The sequence below is a fragment of the Cygnus atratus genome, chromosome 6 (assembly GCF_013377495.2).
Source record: "Cygnus atratus isolate AKBS03 ecotype Queensland, Australia chromosome 6, CAtr_DNAZoo_HiC_assembly, whole genome shotgun sequence".
Classification (NCBI taxonomy): domain Eukaryota; kingdom Metazoa; phylum Chordata; class Aves; order Anseriformes; family Anatidae; genus Cygnus; species Cygnus atratus.
Window position 1 is genome coordinate 406,753 of NC_066367.1, and position 16,410 is coordinate 423,162.

General features: G+C 37.7%; 1 protein-coding gene across 4 annotated transcripts in view; it reads right to left on the reverse strand.

Annotated features, from left to right (window-relative positions):
- Positions 1–16,410, reverse strand: part of SPATS2L (spermatogenesis associated serine rich 2 like) — a 79,257-nt gene that overhangs the window by 29,628 nt on the left and 33,219 nt on the right. For 3 of the 4 annotated variants that reach the window (XM_035537042.2, XM_035537045.2, XM_035537043.2), the window contains exon 3: positions 9,957–10,018. In XM_035537042.2, the coding sequence (XP_035392935.1) occupies positions 9,957–9,995 (39 nt within the window). In that variant the 5' untranslated portion in view covers positions 9,996–10,018. Of the gene's footprint in view, positions 1–8,686; positions 8,790–9,956; positions 10,019–16,410 lie in introns of all 4 variants that reach the window. The other variant, XM_035537044.2, reaches the window with a different exon arrangement.

A 16,410-nucleotide genomic window follows, 5' to 3' on the forward strand; every position in this document is an offset into this window, starting at 1 on the left:
CGCATCACATTGTCATTTTGCTAATTTCTGTTTGTAAAACACTGATTGTCTATTCACCATATTTTGAAATGTAATTGTGAAAACAAACACATGAAGATAGCTCTGTTGCACATAAAGGAACTAAGCTGGCTTACGTGATAAAAGCATTCACATTACCTTGACCCAGCTGTCCAGTTAAATCCTGAGGTAAGAACAATCTACATTCCTTTTATGGTGTCTCTAGCAGTGGATTCAGACCCCTTAAGTGCTCCAATTTATGACCAAAGTCTTATTTTGCTGTTTTAGGTCAACTCCACTCCTCAGCCACTGTGTTTCCTGTACACCAACGTAAGCCATGACTCATTTACAGTTCTGTTAATACACAGTGACTAAAGGCTCTTATTCATGATTCCTGCTGGATTTAGCTTCAGCACAGCAGAAGGCTGATGCTTGCTTCAGCTCAATCCACATGGGATCAAGTTTTCTAGATGAGCTAATCTCTTTCACTGTGTAAAGAAGGCCATTCTCTGACTTCAGCAGACAAATTTAGCGTCTCTACTTAATACAATTTACTCTGCTCCTGTCCACCATCCTGTAACTCATCTCTTTGCAGCTTCCCATTTACAATTGGGAACAATTCCCACAATACATTTCAAGTAGCAAGTTTAGCCTTGGACAACTCAGGCCACAGCCATTATTTATAGAGTCTCAAAATTAGCAGCTAGGATGCAGCACAGGAGTCAAATTGCTTATCTCCTTCTCCAAGAACCCTTCCCAAAGGCCCATCTAATCCTATGCCTACTGCTCCCACCCTATGGCTGATCAAGGTTTGCCCACAAGCCACGCTCCCAACCCAAGCATTAGATGCCTTGGAGCTTCTAGTTAACAAATACTGTGTTGGAAGTTTAGACAGCCTGGGTGAGTATAGCCCTTCATGCACTGCAGGCATTCTAGGTGAAAATCACCCCAAGTGAACAGGATGTGCAGAGAAATCCCAAGAAAAACAAGGTTTATTCATTCCCTGATTATGGGCACAGGCATGCTATTTACTGATAAAGCTGCAATAAGCATGAACTGAGCTGGCTCCATGATAACAAAAACTGGCAAACAGACAACGGGGCTAGAGCAGGCCACAAACTGCAGTCTACTTTATATTCAAGCTGGTAGTTACCAAATATTTCCACCACATGGACTGTATCTTATTCTCACAAAAACCTCCCTGCTTCTTTCATAATCATGTGGATCTTCTCCCCGCCCACTCAGAATTGTAGAATCTTTGTGGCAACTGCTCACATGCAAAATAGTAAAAGGAAATATTTAGTGTATTCTAACTCTCTCGAAACATAAGCATGAGAATTTCACATGGCTTCTAGGTCATCCTGTACTATGAAAGGTCTGAAAGCCTCAAGAAGCATCTGGAAAATACAAACTAAGGCCAAGACCACAAGATGGACCAGGCAACTTGCCATACAGTGCAAACTTCTTAGAGGCATTAAGAAGAACATCTGTTGAGTGGAGAACATTGTGGCACAAGAACTCAACCAGGCAGATTACGTTTTAGACTACAGAATCTACTGAAGTCTGTTTGCATCGTATAGTCTTTAACTGTTAAGAAATTTTTGATTAACAGAATTAAAAGCTAAACTGTGCTTCATCTCAGTAGTATTATGACTAAGTACAAAAAGGGTATGGAAATGTCCTATTTGCAGAGATAACCCCAAAAAAGCAAAACGATGCTCTTAGGGAAGAACACTCACCAATGCAGAGAAAAAAAAAAAAAGACTGTGCATATGACCAACACTGTGGACACAGTCCTGTTGTAGTTGGACTAAATTCACCTTAGGGGATGTTTATGTACTGCAGAGCTCAATTGTTTTACTGCCAAAAAACAACAGCCTTTGTTGATTGTTATAGAATACATACATTTATCTTTTCTTTAGAAAATAAAAACTTAAGAAATCTCATGAGAAGCTTCCTCAGCAAACGAGTATCAGATTGCAAAGCATTCAGGACTTCAGAAATTCTAAACCAGAAGTTGATTAACACATTGTTAATCTGTTTCCCTTGTGCACTTATGTTATTGATAGCCAGGATCCCCATTCAATCACTAGCGTTTCTGCTTTCCAGATTTCTGCAGTGACTTACTCAGGATAAGATAGATGTAATAATACAGGTTGGAAATTCTAGTTACAACATTAAGAAAAAAATACATACATACACTGCTCTATTCAGAAACAACAAAAACACACAAAACTAGAATTCCAACAGCAGAGAAATCCTAAAAGGTTTTGCTGTGAAATTAACATGTCTTAAAAACATTCAGGAACAAAATGAAATAAAGTTGCCATTTTTTAAAAAAATATATTTTTTTCCCAGAATTTCAAAGACAGGCAGATGTGTGTGTGTCAGACATCAGGTTTTCAACATACGCATTGACTCGTTTTCAGTCAAAACAAACTGGAATTGTTGTATACATGCAATGGAGAAAGTCAGTGATTTCTGGACATCCAAAAATAATAGACAAATGGCTGCAAGTAACAAATTCTGACCTGAGAGTGCATCTGAGAGAAAGACAAAGACATGCTGAGGCAGACAAGGCCATACGACAGCCTTAACCAAGAAATGCAAACATTCTGATATTCTACCTTTTAGTCTTTTTATTTTAGCTTCAAAATAAACATAGCTTTCTATGTTTGAAGCTGAGGTCTGTTTCTACATGCAAAACATGTCCCATGTATTTCTGGAAAGGGGCATGAAAACCAAGAAAACGAAATACAATAAAACACCAAAGGGAGAGGTGGACAACCTTCCTGACAGCATAAGCCTAATGCAAATGCACTTACACAGCTGAAAGTCATAAGAAACCCATCATCAGCTGTGATGAATGGAGGTTCAGCAAAGCTCTAAGAATGCTTGACAAATACAAGATGACAAGTGAAATATGTAGGGTAGTGTTGGATGTAAGCTGGATCTATGCAGCACAGCTATACTGGCTCACCTGCTGGTTCGGGTGACACACCTGCCCTTTTACCAGTACTGCTACATAGCTCAACTGCTTACAAGTCTCCAGCTGCTCGAGAGGTCTGTCACTTTTCAGTCCAGAAAACTGTATAGAGCTCATTTTTCTAAAGGGTTGGATGTTGTTATCCCAAGGCTGGAGATAAAACCCAACTCTCTTTCTCTAAACTTACAGTAATCAAACTTACCAAGAACATCCATCTTTTCAACATGTAAGCAACACAGACTGTAGAACTGCAATCATCCAGTATTTCATGACTTTTCACCAATAAACAAATTCCTTTCTAAGAACATTTATCAACGTCAAGAAAAAAAAGTACAAGAGACAAAGAATCTCCTATCATGCAATGATACTACATTGATACCTAACAGTTTGCAAGGACAAACTCACAACATTAAATTTATTTCCCTGTGTATGTGGGAGAGAACAGAACTTTCTCCTCCATGGTGAAACCTGATCTTAGGAAGAACAACAGAGACTACAGGGAAGTCAACTATTCTAACAATTCTGTGAATCATCATGTCTTTATATTCCGTGTAGCTTCCCAGTCAATTTGTGTCATCATTTTGGATGCCAGACAAGCATTCTGAGACATCAAGAGAATTCAGTAATGTACCTTCAGAACCACAGATAATTGTGCTGCTAATGTCATCACTAGCTGAGATGCTGTCACTGACAGCAGTTACCTTCCTGGGCTTTCCCTCGGAAATGGGAGTATAGTGAACAGAGTCGCAGACCTGATCAAAGCTTTTAATTTGCAATTCTCCTTATTAGTTTAATGTTGATAAGACTTTTTCAAAAATTAACCTTATAAAAACTACATTAAAGGTATCAGACATCTAAAATACAAAGCCTTGTTCTTGAAAGCAACTGTGTATGCTCAAGAACATGAAAAGCAGAACCCTTTGTTCTGTCTGTTCAGACATACTTGACTATTTTTCTGAGGCTTACATGTTCTACTACATGTAATCTCACTTTGGACAAATCTTTGGTTTATCTAAAAAAATATTTAGTAATAGGTTACTTCAGAGAAGCCTAAGAGAGGAGAGGAGGACAAATTCTAACCTCTCATGGTACCCTACACGCTTGAAGTTGTTACAAACTTTACCTCCTGAGAGATCCCTGACATGTAAGGCTTAAAAAGAAAAACAGCCTGCCTGAAAGTTGTAAAAAGGAAGTTGTGACAGCAGATCAGCTAACTCTGCACCCAGAACCAAGCTGACATTTCTGCGTATTCATCTGAGTCCTTTAGGTTTCCTGTCAAGTTTCAAATGGTTCCCAGGCAACTGTAACAACATGGAATCAGTCCTTGCCTGTTTGCTGCTCTACTCCATCTGCTCCCCCAGGCATCATCTCAAAGGGGATGTTTCTGGTGAATAAGTAACATATCCGGGCTTCAGAGAATTTGTTTAAATATTCGTGACATAGTGACAAATTAAACTTCTTTTCTGAAAGCTCACGGCTGTTCAAAAACCCCTGAACACAGCTGCTCTAATCACCTTAAAGTTACTATTACAGTCCCTTATTCATTTAAAAGTACTTTCTCTCACATGTTTGGTTAGAAACACTAACCCATATCCACCTTCACTTGGTATGAAACATCAAGCTCATCAGATTTCCTTTAAGTAATGAGCTAAATTTATTTCTAAAATATGGTTATCAACAAATACAGACCTTTTCCCACCCTGCTTATTTCTACGATGTGTCAGTAGCAGATCTTTACGTCCACATATATACTGCATACACCCACAGCAACTGAGGACAGGTAGCAGTGTATGCCATGTTCAGCTAGATTACAGCTCCAACTGGGGTCAACCCAAATCCTTCAAGAGGACCAGGGCAGGAGGTTTGTCTACAGAACTCTGCTGGTTTCTATAATTTGTAAGTTTATCTTTAGCAGATCCCCAGGCTATTTAAACAGAAAAGTTTGTTTTCAAAACACTTCATGGCAGAATTGTTCAAGGTTTAAAAAACTCCAATACTAATATATTTCATAAATACAATTTGAATTTTTTGTATTAACAGCCTATTATTTATGTAGGAGACATTTTTTCCAAAGGCCTTACTAACTATATGAGTTCATGACACACCGAACAAATATTCTTAATATGCCCTTTGAGCAAAATAACAGCTTTGACCAGGTCTGCACCTCTCTGTTCACTATATACCCTATTCACCACACCAATACCTTCAGATCACTTATCCCTGTAAGCACAAAGCAAATTCTACTTGTTACAGTAATCTAGTTTGGGCAAACATCTTGGATTTACAATGTTCCACCCCCTCCTCTGCTCAATTTTTTAAACTAATGAAATGGAAAACAGACATTTCAGGATTCCTGAAAGAACATATTTTTAAAAAGTATACATAAACAGAGTTTGACTCAGTAAAACTTGTTTCACTTAAATAATGGCGGCACTATTTACAGACATGTATCTATAATAATCTCAAGTTAAATGGTTCTTCAAATGACAAAAGTGCATTCTGATTAACTTTGCTGGTCTTTGGACTAAATCCATCTACATCAATGCATGGGTATGGAACAGCTGAAAAGGTCAACCTTAAGGAGACCTAGTGAAATCATAGATTGTAAACTATCTGCTTTTTGTAACGAGAGTTTTAAAATGTAGATACTATTTCCATTCCTTCCACAATGAGTCCTATTATTTCTTTGCATGCTGACCATCACTTATGAAAACCGCAGTTACGGTGTAACGTAAACAAAACTGAAATCCTTCAGCATACATCTGGATAACATTTCCTTCTTGCAGTTAATAGAACAAACCTGCCCATCTACTCCTACAGCCCTGACATTTGAAATAACAATGAAATGAAGAAGCAAATGCTTCTGTGGAAATTCAGCAAAACTTCACCCCCAACATAATCCCAAGAATATTTTCATTTGAGTATTTTGTTTATTCCAGCTGACACCAAATCTTTTTCAAACATGACCAGACACACAATAGAAAAAGATAGGCCCAACAGTAAGTCCTGAAGTTTGAACAATTCCTGGTATTTCTTTAAATCAAAACCAAAAGCCACGTGCCAGAGCTGAATGGCTATCCTGGGAAGTGCCTTGCATTCATTCTCCTCTTGTTAAAACTAGAGATTTAAATTGTTGCAGAAGATGACAAACTGTTTGCATTCCTCACTCCAATTGCTTCTTATCTAGAGGCCCTGTCGTTCAGAATCTCAGCACCTCTTCTGGTGATGTACTTGGTTAATGCTTGAATAGTTTCATTAATTTTATGGAATTTAGGGGGATTTAAACCAATGAGTTTGACCAGTTTTATCCCTTAATCCACAGAATGTTTGCACTTGTATGTGCATGATCTGAACTATGTATAACTCTTAGTTTTTAAAGATCTTGATAACAGAAAACAAGTCCTCAGATATACATTGTTTTTAGATACAGATGAGGATAATCAGGGGGCAAAGAGGACAACAGCATAGTGAATGAAGGCTATAGCAAGGGTCAGGGCAAAAGGAATTATTCCAAGAGAGATCCTGATGGTAAACTCCTTGTACTACCTATACAAGCATGCAACCCCTGCTGCTGCTGAAATGTAGGCTTACGGTATTCCAGAAAATCTCTGGATTATATGCATGAAAATATGGTAATCACAACTCTCCTTGCTCCCCACATGAGTATCACAGCTGCAGAAGCCTCTGCCAACTTTAGAAACTTCCATTAAGCTTTCTGACATTGCAGGCCAACATTTATGTGAATCTCTCAGGGGGAAAAAAAGAAAATAGATATAAAAATATAAAATAGAATGCTTATCCTACTGACTTTATGAACTATTTCAACTGAAATACTATGAATAAATTATACAAGTACCAGTACTACAGTAGCATTCTCTTGGGACTCAAGCTAGTGGTAAGGTCTTAGAAAACTTGCATGTGTGAGCATCCTAACTGTAGTTAGTAACACTTGAAACGTCTGCCTCAGCCTTACATTACCATTAAAACAGTGGCAGAAATTTTATTTCCTTGAAGTACTAGATGCTGATCATGGAGAAAACATGGGGAGATGCAACAATTTAAAAACAAAGCAATAAACACATTATGCCAAAACTTCATGGGCTCTGTACATTTTTGTTTCAGCGAAGCGATGTCCAGCTTAAGTAGAAATTTGAGTTCTGTTTTCACCAAAAAAACTTACAGCAATAAGTATGTGTGCAGATGTGACGTACAGCTCTTTTGGCTTCATTCAAGTCCTAGCAGGATCAAAATCTTAAGTATACTATGATTTGCAAGCACAGAGGTAAGAAAGATGGAGACTTGGGAAGAAACTGTATTCCATTCTGTTCTATTTAACAAGGCCTGCTCATATTTGTATTGATAACAGTGTGTTTGTGGAGCTCAGCAAAAGTAATTAAATTTATAAAACTTATTTTTGTTTCTCAGAAATACTCACCAAAGAAAATGAATAAAAATAAACACTGAACTCACTGCTTTTAGACTTTGTAGCATGACTGTCTTGCTCTACCCATGTAAGTTTTAAGTGAGAAAGGGATTTGATTTGCACTCTTACCAGGGTACAGTAAGTGTCTGCTTTTCAGAAGTACACAAGGTCCTTACGTTTTAGCAGTCTGGTGTGTGGGCAAATACAGTTGAAGCCAACTGAGCAGGGCATATCCATTCATCCCTTCTCTTGTATTTCTAGTGTATGACTTAGCAATATCCTGAATGCACCTTTAGAACCCTCTGATGGAAAGAGCCACCATACTGTAAAACGAACAGATGTCAAATGGATGTTCTGTGCCATGCCATGGCAATCTCACTTTAAAACAAGACAGACTTGCCCAGGTGAAACAGCAAACTGAGCATGCTAGCTCTTCAACATAGGCAGATTTTGAAATTTATGCATTTTATGCATTTATTGCTAAGCCTTTATTCAGCAGTTTATTAGCCTGTATTTTTTCAGAATTAAAAAAACAGCAACTTTGCTGCTGATAACCTAGGTTTTAACCATGGCAGAGAGATTTAGTGGCACTAAATACTGGTGGAAAATACTAGAATAAAAAGAAGAACTATTATAAGTGAGTGGATATTGATCCAATTATTTTCCTTCTTTAAAAGGTATATGCTCATAAACATTTAACTTTAGATACCTCAAAGAAATGTTGGACTTGGCATAACAAATATTACATTGTGAATAAGAGCCTGTTGCACTTCTTCGTTCTTAAACTAGCAAGAGACAAACAGTCAATTTATAAAGCCCTACACTTGTAAAACTAACTAAATTAAGGAAAGAATTTAAGATACACAGTAAATAAGTAAAACTTGAATTGATTTACTGGAGTTATATTTTGAGAATTATTCTAATCTGCCTTGCAGCACTCTGGCACCAGGGAATGAGATTTGGTGATGTTACCGTCTACTGCAAAAATCAATCGAGCTACTCAGTATTTAAACCCTGGGCTGTTATTATGGACTAAGGAAGATTACTCATCGCCAAAATATGGATTCATGTTGACATGCAAATTCTCAACGACAATGAGCAATCTAGCAGTTTACAATGAATATGAAGAAAAACAACTCAAAAAAAGGCACCTGGACAAGGCATTGCGTAAGGAATTGTTTCCTCAAAGAATAAAGCAAAAAGGTTCTACAACCTTTTGAAAGCAAAGTGAGTAAGTATAGAAAGATGGACACAACAATCTGAACAAAACTCACACCCACCTGAACTAGCTAATATAGATCATCACTTGCTGTTCTGCTTCTTCAGTAACTGGGCAGGCAACAATTTGTAACTGTTCTTTCATGAAACATCATTAATCTGAAACTTGAGGAAACCTAGTTTCAGAATAAGTAGTTGTTGGTTCCTGAGGTCTTTATAAACTAAATGAAGCGTCTAAGCCATTAACTTACGATCAGTTCTGAGAAATACATTACCTGACTGTAAGGCTCATTATTTTATTTGTAAACTCAGAAGTAAAACAGCAAGTTAATTAAAATTTGATTACTGAACTGTAGTTCACAGCTAATTCCTTTCTCTGTGACATGGTGTTGCATTACATTTTATCTTAAGGCTCTATCTCTTACTGAGACTTCTCTAGTCTGGAAAGCCACGTTTACAGGATCTTGCACATGCTCCTCATGCAAAATGATTTTCCCTGTTACTGGTCCACCTAATTGCAAAACTGAACTACGGCAAATCTTTATGTACTGGAAAATATTTCCTGTCAGTTGGGAAAAAAGTCAAACCAAGAAACTATTCATAATTTTCTTTTCTTGCCCTTTCCATTGACAGGCCTAGAGAGAAGAGACTATTTCATATGCCTTTTGCCCCACGTGCCACAGGCCGGTCTTATGATACAGTGGGCGATGACTATATTTCTCAGTTTCACATTGCCTTCACTTTTCTGTATTTCCTTGATACAACATATTTGATCAAACAGATTTGATCCTTTCTCCTTGTGCAACTTTCATGAAGTGAATACACCTAATCAACTTTTCATTGATACCCAAAAAAAACTTGGGCCCACCAACAGAACTGGATGCTGGCCCTTAGTGTCTATCAGAGATACTAAGGTAGGAGGAAAAATAACGCTTTTAAGGCTCTAATTTCAGAAATTACCTTCAAGTATTCCAGTACAACATTCTTGGTCAGAAAAAAATGATTTCAAAAGGGTACATTTCCTCACAGGGTGAATTTTGTGCATCAGCAACCATCACAAAGTGCTACTCTCCATAGCATCAGCATGCACAGGAACCACAAGAAAATAAGAGAACTGTATCTGACAGAACATTATCTCCTTGCAGAAAAGCAAAAATGTGTTTCTCAGCCAAGATTAATATTCTAAACCTATCAATACTCATCAGTGTACTTAACTTTATGCACAAAGTCAACTTATATTGAAGTTAAGTATGTGAGTAGTGCTTGAAGAAGCAGAGATGAAATGTGTGTTACAAACATTTTGGTTTGCACTGCACTGTTACTTGAGCCTACCTTTTCCTTGATATTTACAGGAGAACTGATTTCTGCCATCTCTCTTCCGGTGAGAATATTGTCTGTGAAAAGAGAAAAAAAATTAAAGATTCATTTGGAGGTTTTAATTGCAACATGTCACAGGTACATAAAGACTAATTGAATGTGCTTACATATAAGCACCAGAGAAGCATGAGAACAGTTAGTTTCCTGCACAGCACTACTCAATTTTGCAAAAAAGCAGAACAAGTTCAAATCTCACACCTTCCCCTGATTAGTTCTGCAAGCACATTTCAAAAATGCCTTATAGTTATGAATCAGAACAGGAGGAGTATCATGCTTCTCCCAGACATGTCTCTTCGATTAGATCCTATTCATTATTACTTGATATCTTTGAAATTTGAGGAGGAGGAGGAATGCCTAAGATGAACTCAACAGCTCCTGTTTTCTCAATCACCAGAAATCTTACTTTTTGCCAGAAGAAAGATCCCATCTGAAGATCCCATCGTAAAAAGCAGCTAGAAGTACCATGAGGCAGACAAGTGCTGCACAACTGTTTTTTTTTTTTTTTTAAACTGAATTAAAGTTTTTAATCACACACCTCCTTTTAAAGGTAATAAAGCCTGTATGGTTAAATTTCCAAGTCTATCCTGAACTTGGGCACATGAATGGAGTTTGCATGTGATTAAGAAACTCTATATGCTTTTTATTTTCAGTTGTAACAGACACTGCATCCCATGATGAAGAGTTAATACAGAGAAAGTAGTCCAGTTGTATAATCCAGCTTCCATCAAAACCCATTACCTTAGAGTTCAGTAAGGAACAGACTTGAACTTTAAAATTCTTTTTAAAAAAACATTTTAAAATTAAGTCACACACAAAGAATTAGATAGAGGACTTAAGTCAAAAGATATAAAGGTTTGGCCACCAAATTTTAATTCCATTGTACACTGAAAGGAATGTATTGCTGTACATAAACAAGAATAAAATCTTAGTTCTTTCCAACTTCTTAAACTGCAACACTTCCTTCTTTTTCCCATTTGATCCCTCTGCTATCTGGACTGATAAGAGTTCCCATAATTCTTCTAAATCTCTTTTAATGCACTTAAAGAAAAATCCTCCCTCAACTCCAGCTTTGAAACATCGCGCTTTGGTGGAGTTCAAACTCCTAATGCTTCTATTACACTATTTACTAATACCACTCAAATATATTTATTCAGTTTTGTATGCATGTGTTTTCTAATTAAAAAGACAAGATTCAAGGAAGTACATTTTCAAACATAACATTACTTTTGGTAAGTGGGAAAGACAGTGCAGGAAGAAGAAAAGGGAATGCATTTTTGAGTTTTGGTATGATGAAGAGCAGACACCAAATTATGCAAGCTCACAAAAAAAGGTGCCAGAAGAGGAAAAAAAGAAGTAACCCTTTCCATTACTAGTTATTAAAAAAAAATATATGCTTGAAATGAGTAAGATTCCTTCTGCCATCTTTGTTTTACTGTGCTGTCAATGGATAACATCCGTCTATAAAAATTCACATACCTTGTAGCTGTCTTTATTCAGTGGCTCAGCCACTTTGCCAAGACAGAGATGGAGTCTACATTATGTATCTCATAAGACTTCTTCCCGGCAACTGGGACACTCTGAATGTTTTACTGTCTGCTGAAGAAAGTATCTCAGATCAGAAGCCTCCCCCCAACACTTATAAATCAAGGATGAAAGAGCTCAAGTTAGTTTCTTTGTCAAACCCACTCAATGGCTAACAGTAGTTATAAAGTGTCTGGAGAAAGCAGGTAGGAAGATCACATCTAATGTGAGGTTGGGGCAACTCCAATATTTAGTGTGTGAACTTAGCTGTAGTCAGTAGTCCCTATAAGACATTTTTCCTGTACTTCTGTTGTACTTTTATTTTGCCATCAGCTATTTCTCATGCCAAATGGGCACAGAGCGTGAGATATAGTACATCAAATTTCCCATGCAGACTGGAAAACCTAGCTCTAAAACTACCCTAACTCTTCATTAGCCCTTACAGCTTTTCAGAAAAGAATGCATTCTACCTATTGACATCAAAACTGTGCTGGACTGATATTCTTCTCTGTTCTAAGACAACTGCATTTTAAGGAATGGTTATCTGACTAGTTCACCCTTATATCTACTGTCTAGCAGCTCCAGTAATGTTACAGAACTGAATGGAAGCCTGTCCTCCTGCATATGGGATTTAAACACAAACTGATCCACACCTTGTAGTAACCATAATGAAGAAAAGCTAGGAAAATTTTCTTGAACTGAACATGCCACAGAAACCAAGTACAATAAGGTTTATAGCTAACAAACCCTTCTGACCTTAAAAATCTATTAATACATAAAACAAATAAATAAATAATGGGAAAATATCTGCCATCTGAAATATCCAAGTTCTGCTTTTTCAGCATTTTACTAATTATGTAACAAAACTATACCAAAACTGGTAAAACTGCATTTTGTATGAAGCAAATTAATCAGTGACCTTATTTAGTGAAAAACCCAACCCTCTGTTTATGTAACTTCAAAGACAGTAGCTAAATAATGTGCCCAATTTAAATTTGCTGATTTAACCATGCTACAGCACTTAGCCAAATTTACTCTTTGTAACAATGCTCTGACTCGCTTTAAAACCAGATGTAAAAATGTCATACAACACCTCTCCAGATTTACTTGTCTCTACTTTGCTGCATGCTCCAGGTATTACATGATAATAGTCTTCTACTGATGATTGCAGGCTAGCTGAATCAGCACTGCATGCTGCTTCAAGAAGACTTGGCAAGCCATAAAGAACACCCCTCAAAAAAGAGGGTTTCTCTTTTTAATTCCCCCCCCCCTTTACTTCCTGCTTTCCCCCGCCTCCTCCCTCAAGATCATGAACTAAGAGAACACCAGCTTCTGCAAATGGGCTCATTCCTCTACACTTCAGACTTTTTATTAATATGCATATCAGAGCTGTCAAAATGATGATGCTAAAATTGAGTTGGAGCTATTTTCTGTTCACCTTCTACAAGGGCAGATAACTGAAATAACCTGCATAAGACACTTGCTCATTTATATAACTCACAGTCCAGCAATACTTGTTATATAAAATACAAACTATATACATTAGAAGGAAAATGTCAGAGTAGTGCTGATCTTTAAAATTATCCTTTACCACTATACTTAACAGCTATTCAGTTTTCTCATTGTAGCAAACTGATTTATTGATTTTTTTCCTCTAATGATTTTTTTAATCCCTGTATTGAAAGATTGCTGCATTTCTAAATCCTATGACGAAAGACTGTAACACAGAAATAATTTTATGCACAAAATGGTCCCAATGAAGTTTAAGAGCTTTTGCTGGAGGCTTAAATCTAACTTTGAACAGCTCCATTCTGATCCCTAATTCTTTATAGAAGCTTCTTCCTGCCTGAGCTGTGGAAGATCAGAATATGGCCCACAACTGAGTCCTAAAACCACCGCAGAGCAGTGCTTTGCATGTCAATGTGTGCACAGAAAATGGTTGGAGAAAGGTCTTTTACAGATTTGCTGCAGAGGCTAAGACTTTTAAGTTAAAACAAGCACCGAATGTATTATGCACAAAACATACTGTATGAAGGATTCTCAGCTTGAGTATCAGCTTAAATGTTTTGTCTTTCTCCACATCTCTTGCTCATACTTGTGCTCCTGAAATGTTAATGTATGTCACCTCAACAGGGCTTTTGTGAAAAAGGAATGTAATGAAAGAAATAGGAGATCACTCTGAGTTGCTTGTTACTTCCTGACCTCAAATACTGACAGAGGCACATTATTTCTATACCAATTACATACTTCCAAATGAGAGAGTATGCCTTGCCTTTCAATACAACAAAAAGAGAAAAATACAAGTAGAGGCACTTTAATGGAGTGCTGCAGAGCAGAGTGAATTAAGTTTGGCAGAGCCTTATTTTTCTCCCCTACCAAATTAAGCGATTCATACTGCTCTACACAGGTTTAAGCTAAGGTTAAACTGAACTGGAGCAAACTGAGGTGCTCACACGTGTTCTGGCCCCCTGACTTTATTGCAAGTAGCAACATCCAGCAGAACAGACATGCAGGTATAGCCTTTAACTACTGCAGCAGAACATGCCTGAGCTCACCTGTCACTGTCTTTAGTATGAGTCTGCCTGCCCAGCATTTACAGTCGTTTCTTTCCTGTCTCCAAGCAGCTCTGATATCCCACCGCTGCTGTGTTCATCCTCCAAGGAACACCTGCCACCTTCCAACTAGCACCGGATGTCTGACCGGCAAAATTTCTCCAGCTAAGCAGGCCTTGGGGTAAAGGTGCCACACTTAATTTTGTGAAACGTTTTGCATGGGTAGGAGATTGCCAACATCTCAAGCATCAGAGAAGCAGGAAACAAGAGTCTGTGTCCTGCCTCTCCTGCAAAAATCTGTCTACTACCACATGGTACATTTAAACTTCAAACTTAAAAGCAGTATCAGAAAAAGAAGAAATGTGCCTCTTTCAATCAAAACCAAAAGAATCTTCCCACAAATACAGAGAGAAGAAAGGAGCTTATGAAAGTGCCAATGTTGCCAGGCAGATGTGTTCTGTGAAAGCAGCCCAGAAGTAACTTCCATCAGAGCTGAGGAGATTGTTGCAGCTGTTCCACCGCTTCTGACATCTGAACACACAACTTATCTTTGGCAACAGCAAACAGAAAATTCCCCACAAAATATTTTGGGAAGGTTTTCCCATCTCTGTGTTTATGGATGAATAAAGTCTCCTGTACCTCTAAAATGATGTACTTCCTCATTAGCCCACCACAACCATTTCCTATTTTAATGCCTCCCCTATACAACAGGAATCCTAGGTCTGACTGACTTGACCCTTCTCCATGCTTTTCAAGTCCCTATCTGCTTCTGCAGTCATCTGCCGCATCTCGTACTAACCCAGCCCTTCCTTCCACAATGCTAATTTCTTACAAATGTCCTGTGACTAACATTTTCCAAGTTCTACACAGCACCCCAAAAGCAGCCTTTTTTTTTTTGTACAGCCCTCCTCTTCCCTTCTTCCCCCGTACTAGACAGGTGATCCCATGAGTACAGATTCTTTGGGTCACAGTACAGCAACAAGAGGCAGGAGACAGATACAAGGCACTATACTATTGCTTGATGAACTTATCAGCCCAGCCAAGCATGGCTATACACAGTCACTGTGTAAGCTTTCACTGTTAGCAGAGAAGCTGGAGTTTACAATTTTATCACTCAAATATGCTGATGAAGTAGATCAATGCTTGAACATGGGCTTTTTATTTTATTTTTAATTAAGGATCATTTACTCATTTCCAATTAGTTCTGTCAAAACTCCCCAGTTCCAAAAAGCTGATGTGAGGTACAGACAGAACACAACAATCACAATTTTAGAACCAACTTCCAAAAAGAAGATGTAAATGCTAAGTGTATCTAATGAGATTGCAGCAGCCTGTGCTATGCTTTCATCTTCTACACACCTACTTTCTCTACAGAATTAGATCTCATTTTTAAATGGGATTCCTATCTATCCCATGTGTATTATATTACACTGTCTTGCCCGCAGACATCCACATGCTCTAAGACAAAAACATCAGAATCAGAGACACATGGCCTTTGTTCCATACTTGACTTTCTCTGACTATCACAGAGATGTTATCTCTGATGTTATCGGTCAGAGAACAGCAGATAAATGCTGAGATAAACACACCTTTTCTAATGCATTTTTAAATTAAAGGAAGACTCACAAAAATCAAGTATTTCAGAAAGGAATTCTGGTTTTCACTCAGACTATTTAAATGGCAGAAGAAAAAAATCTCTTACCACATCAAAAGCCAAACATTAGCACACACATGACTAAGTTACAAAACCTTACTTTGTCCTTAGTTGTGCACAAAACTGTGCTATTGTAGTGGCAAAATACAGGACATAGCACTGAGATTGATACTTGTCTTCACTATCTTGAAATCAGCAATAGGTATGATTTGTCTATTTGCTGTAGTCTAGAGTCTAAAGGTAAATAGAATAATTAAAAAATAAATGCAGAAATGTAACGAGCATCAAGAATATCTATGACATTAACAAGCATCCTCCCAGCTGCCCTTTTAGCTTTATCTTTCTAAAAGAAGACATACAGGGAAAAAAAAACACAAAAGGTAATTAACAAAGAGCTCATATTTTTCCTATACTGTCTTGAGCCTTTTTAAAGATCACACCCAGAAACAGTACACACGTTCATTGTTTATTTCCTGGTTTTCAGAAGTCTGAGATTAGCCACTTCAGGCTGGTTAAGTGCCTCTGGATAATTTTGATATCTAAGGCTTTTAGTATCCTCTCCTTTAAAGATATGTACTGAAGTACACACATTGCAGAGCATTCTCCACTTGCAGAGCCCAGTCCTGTTACCATGCCTTAGTCATGCTCATCTCAACCACAGCAGTTGCCTCTGCATTCTCCC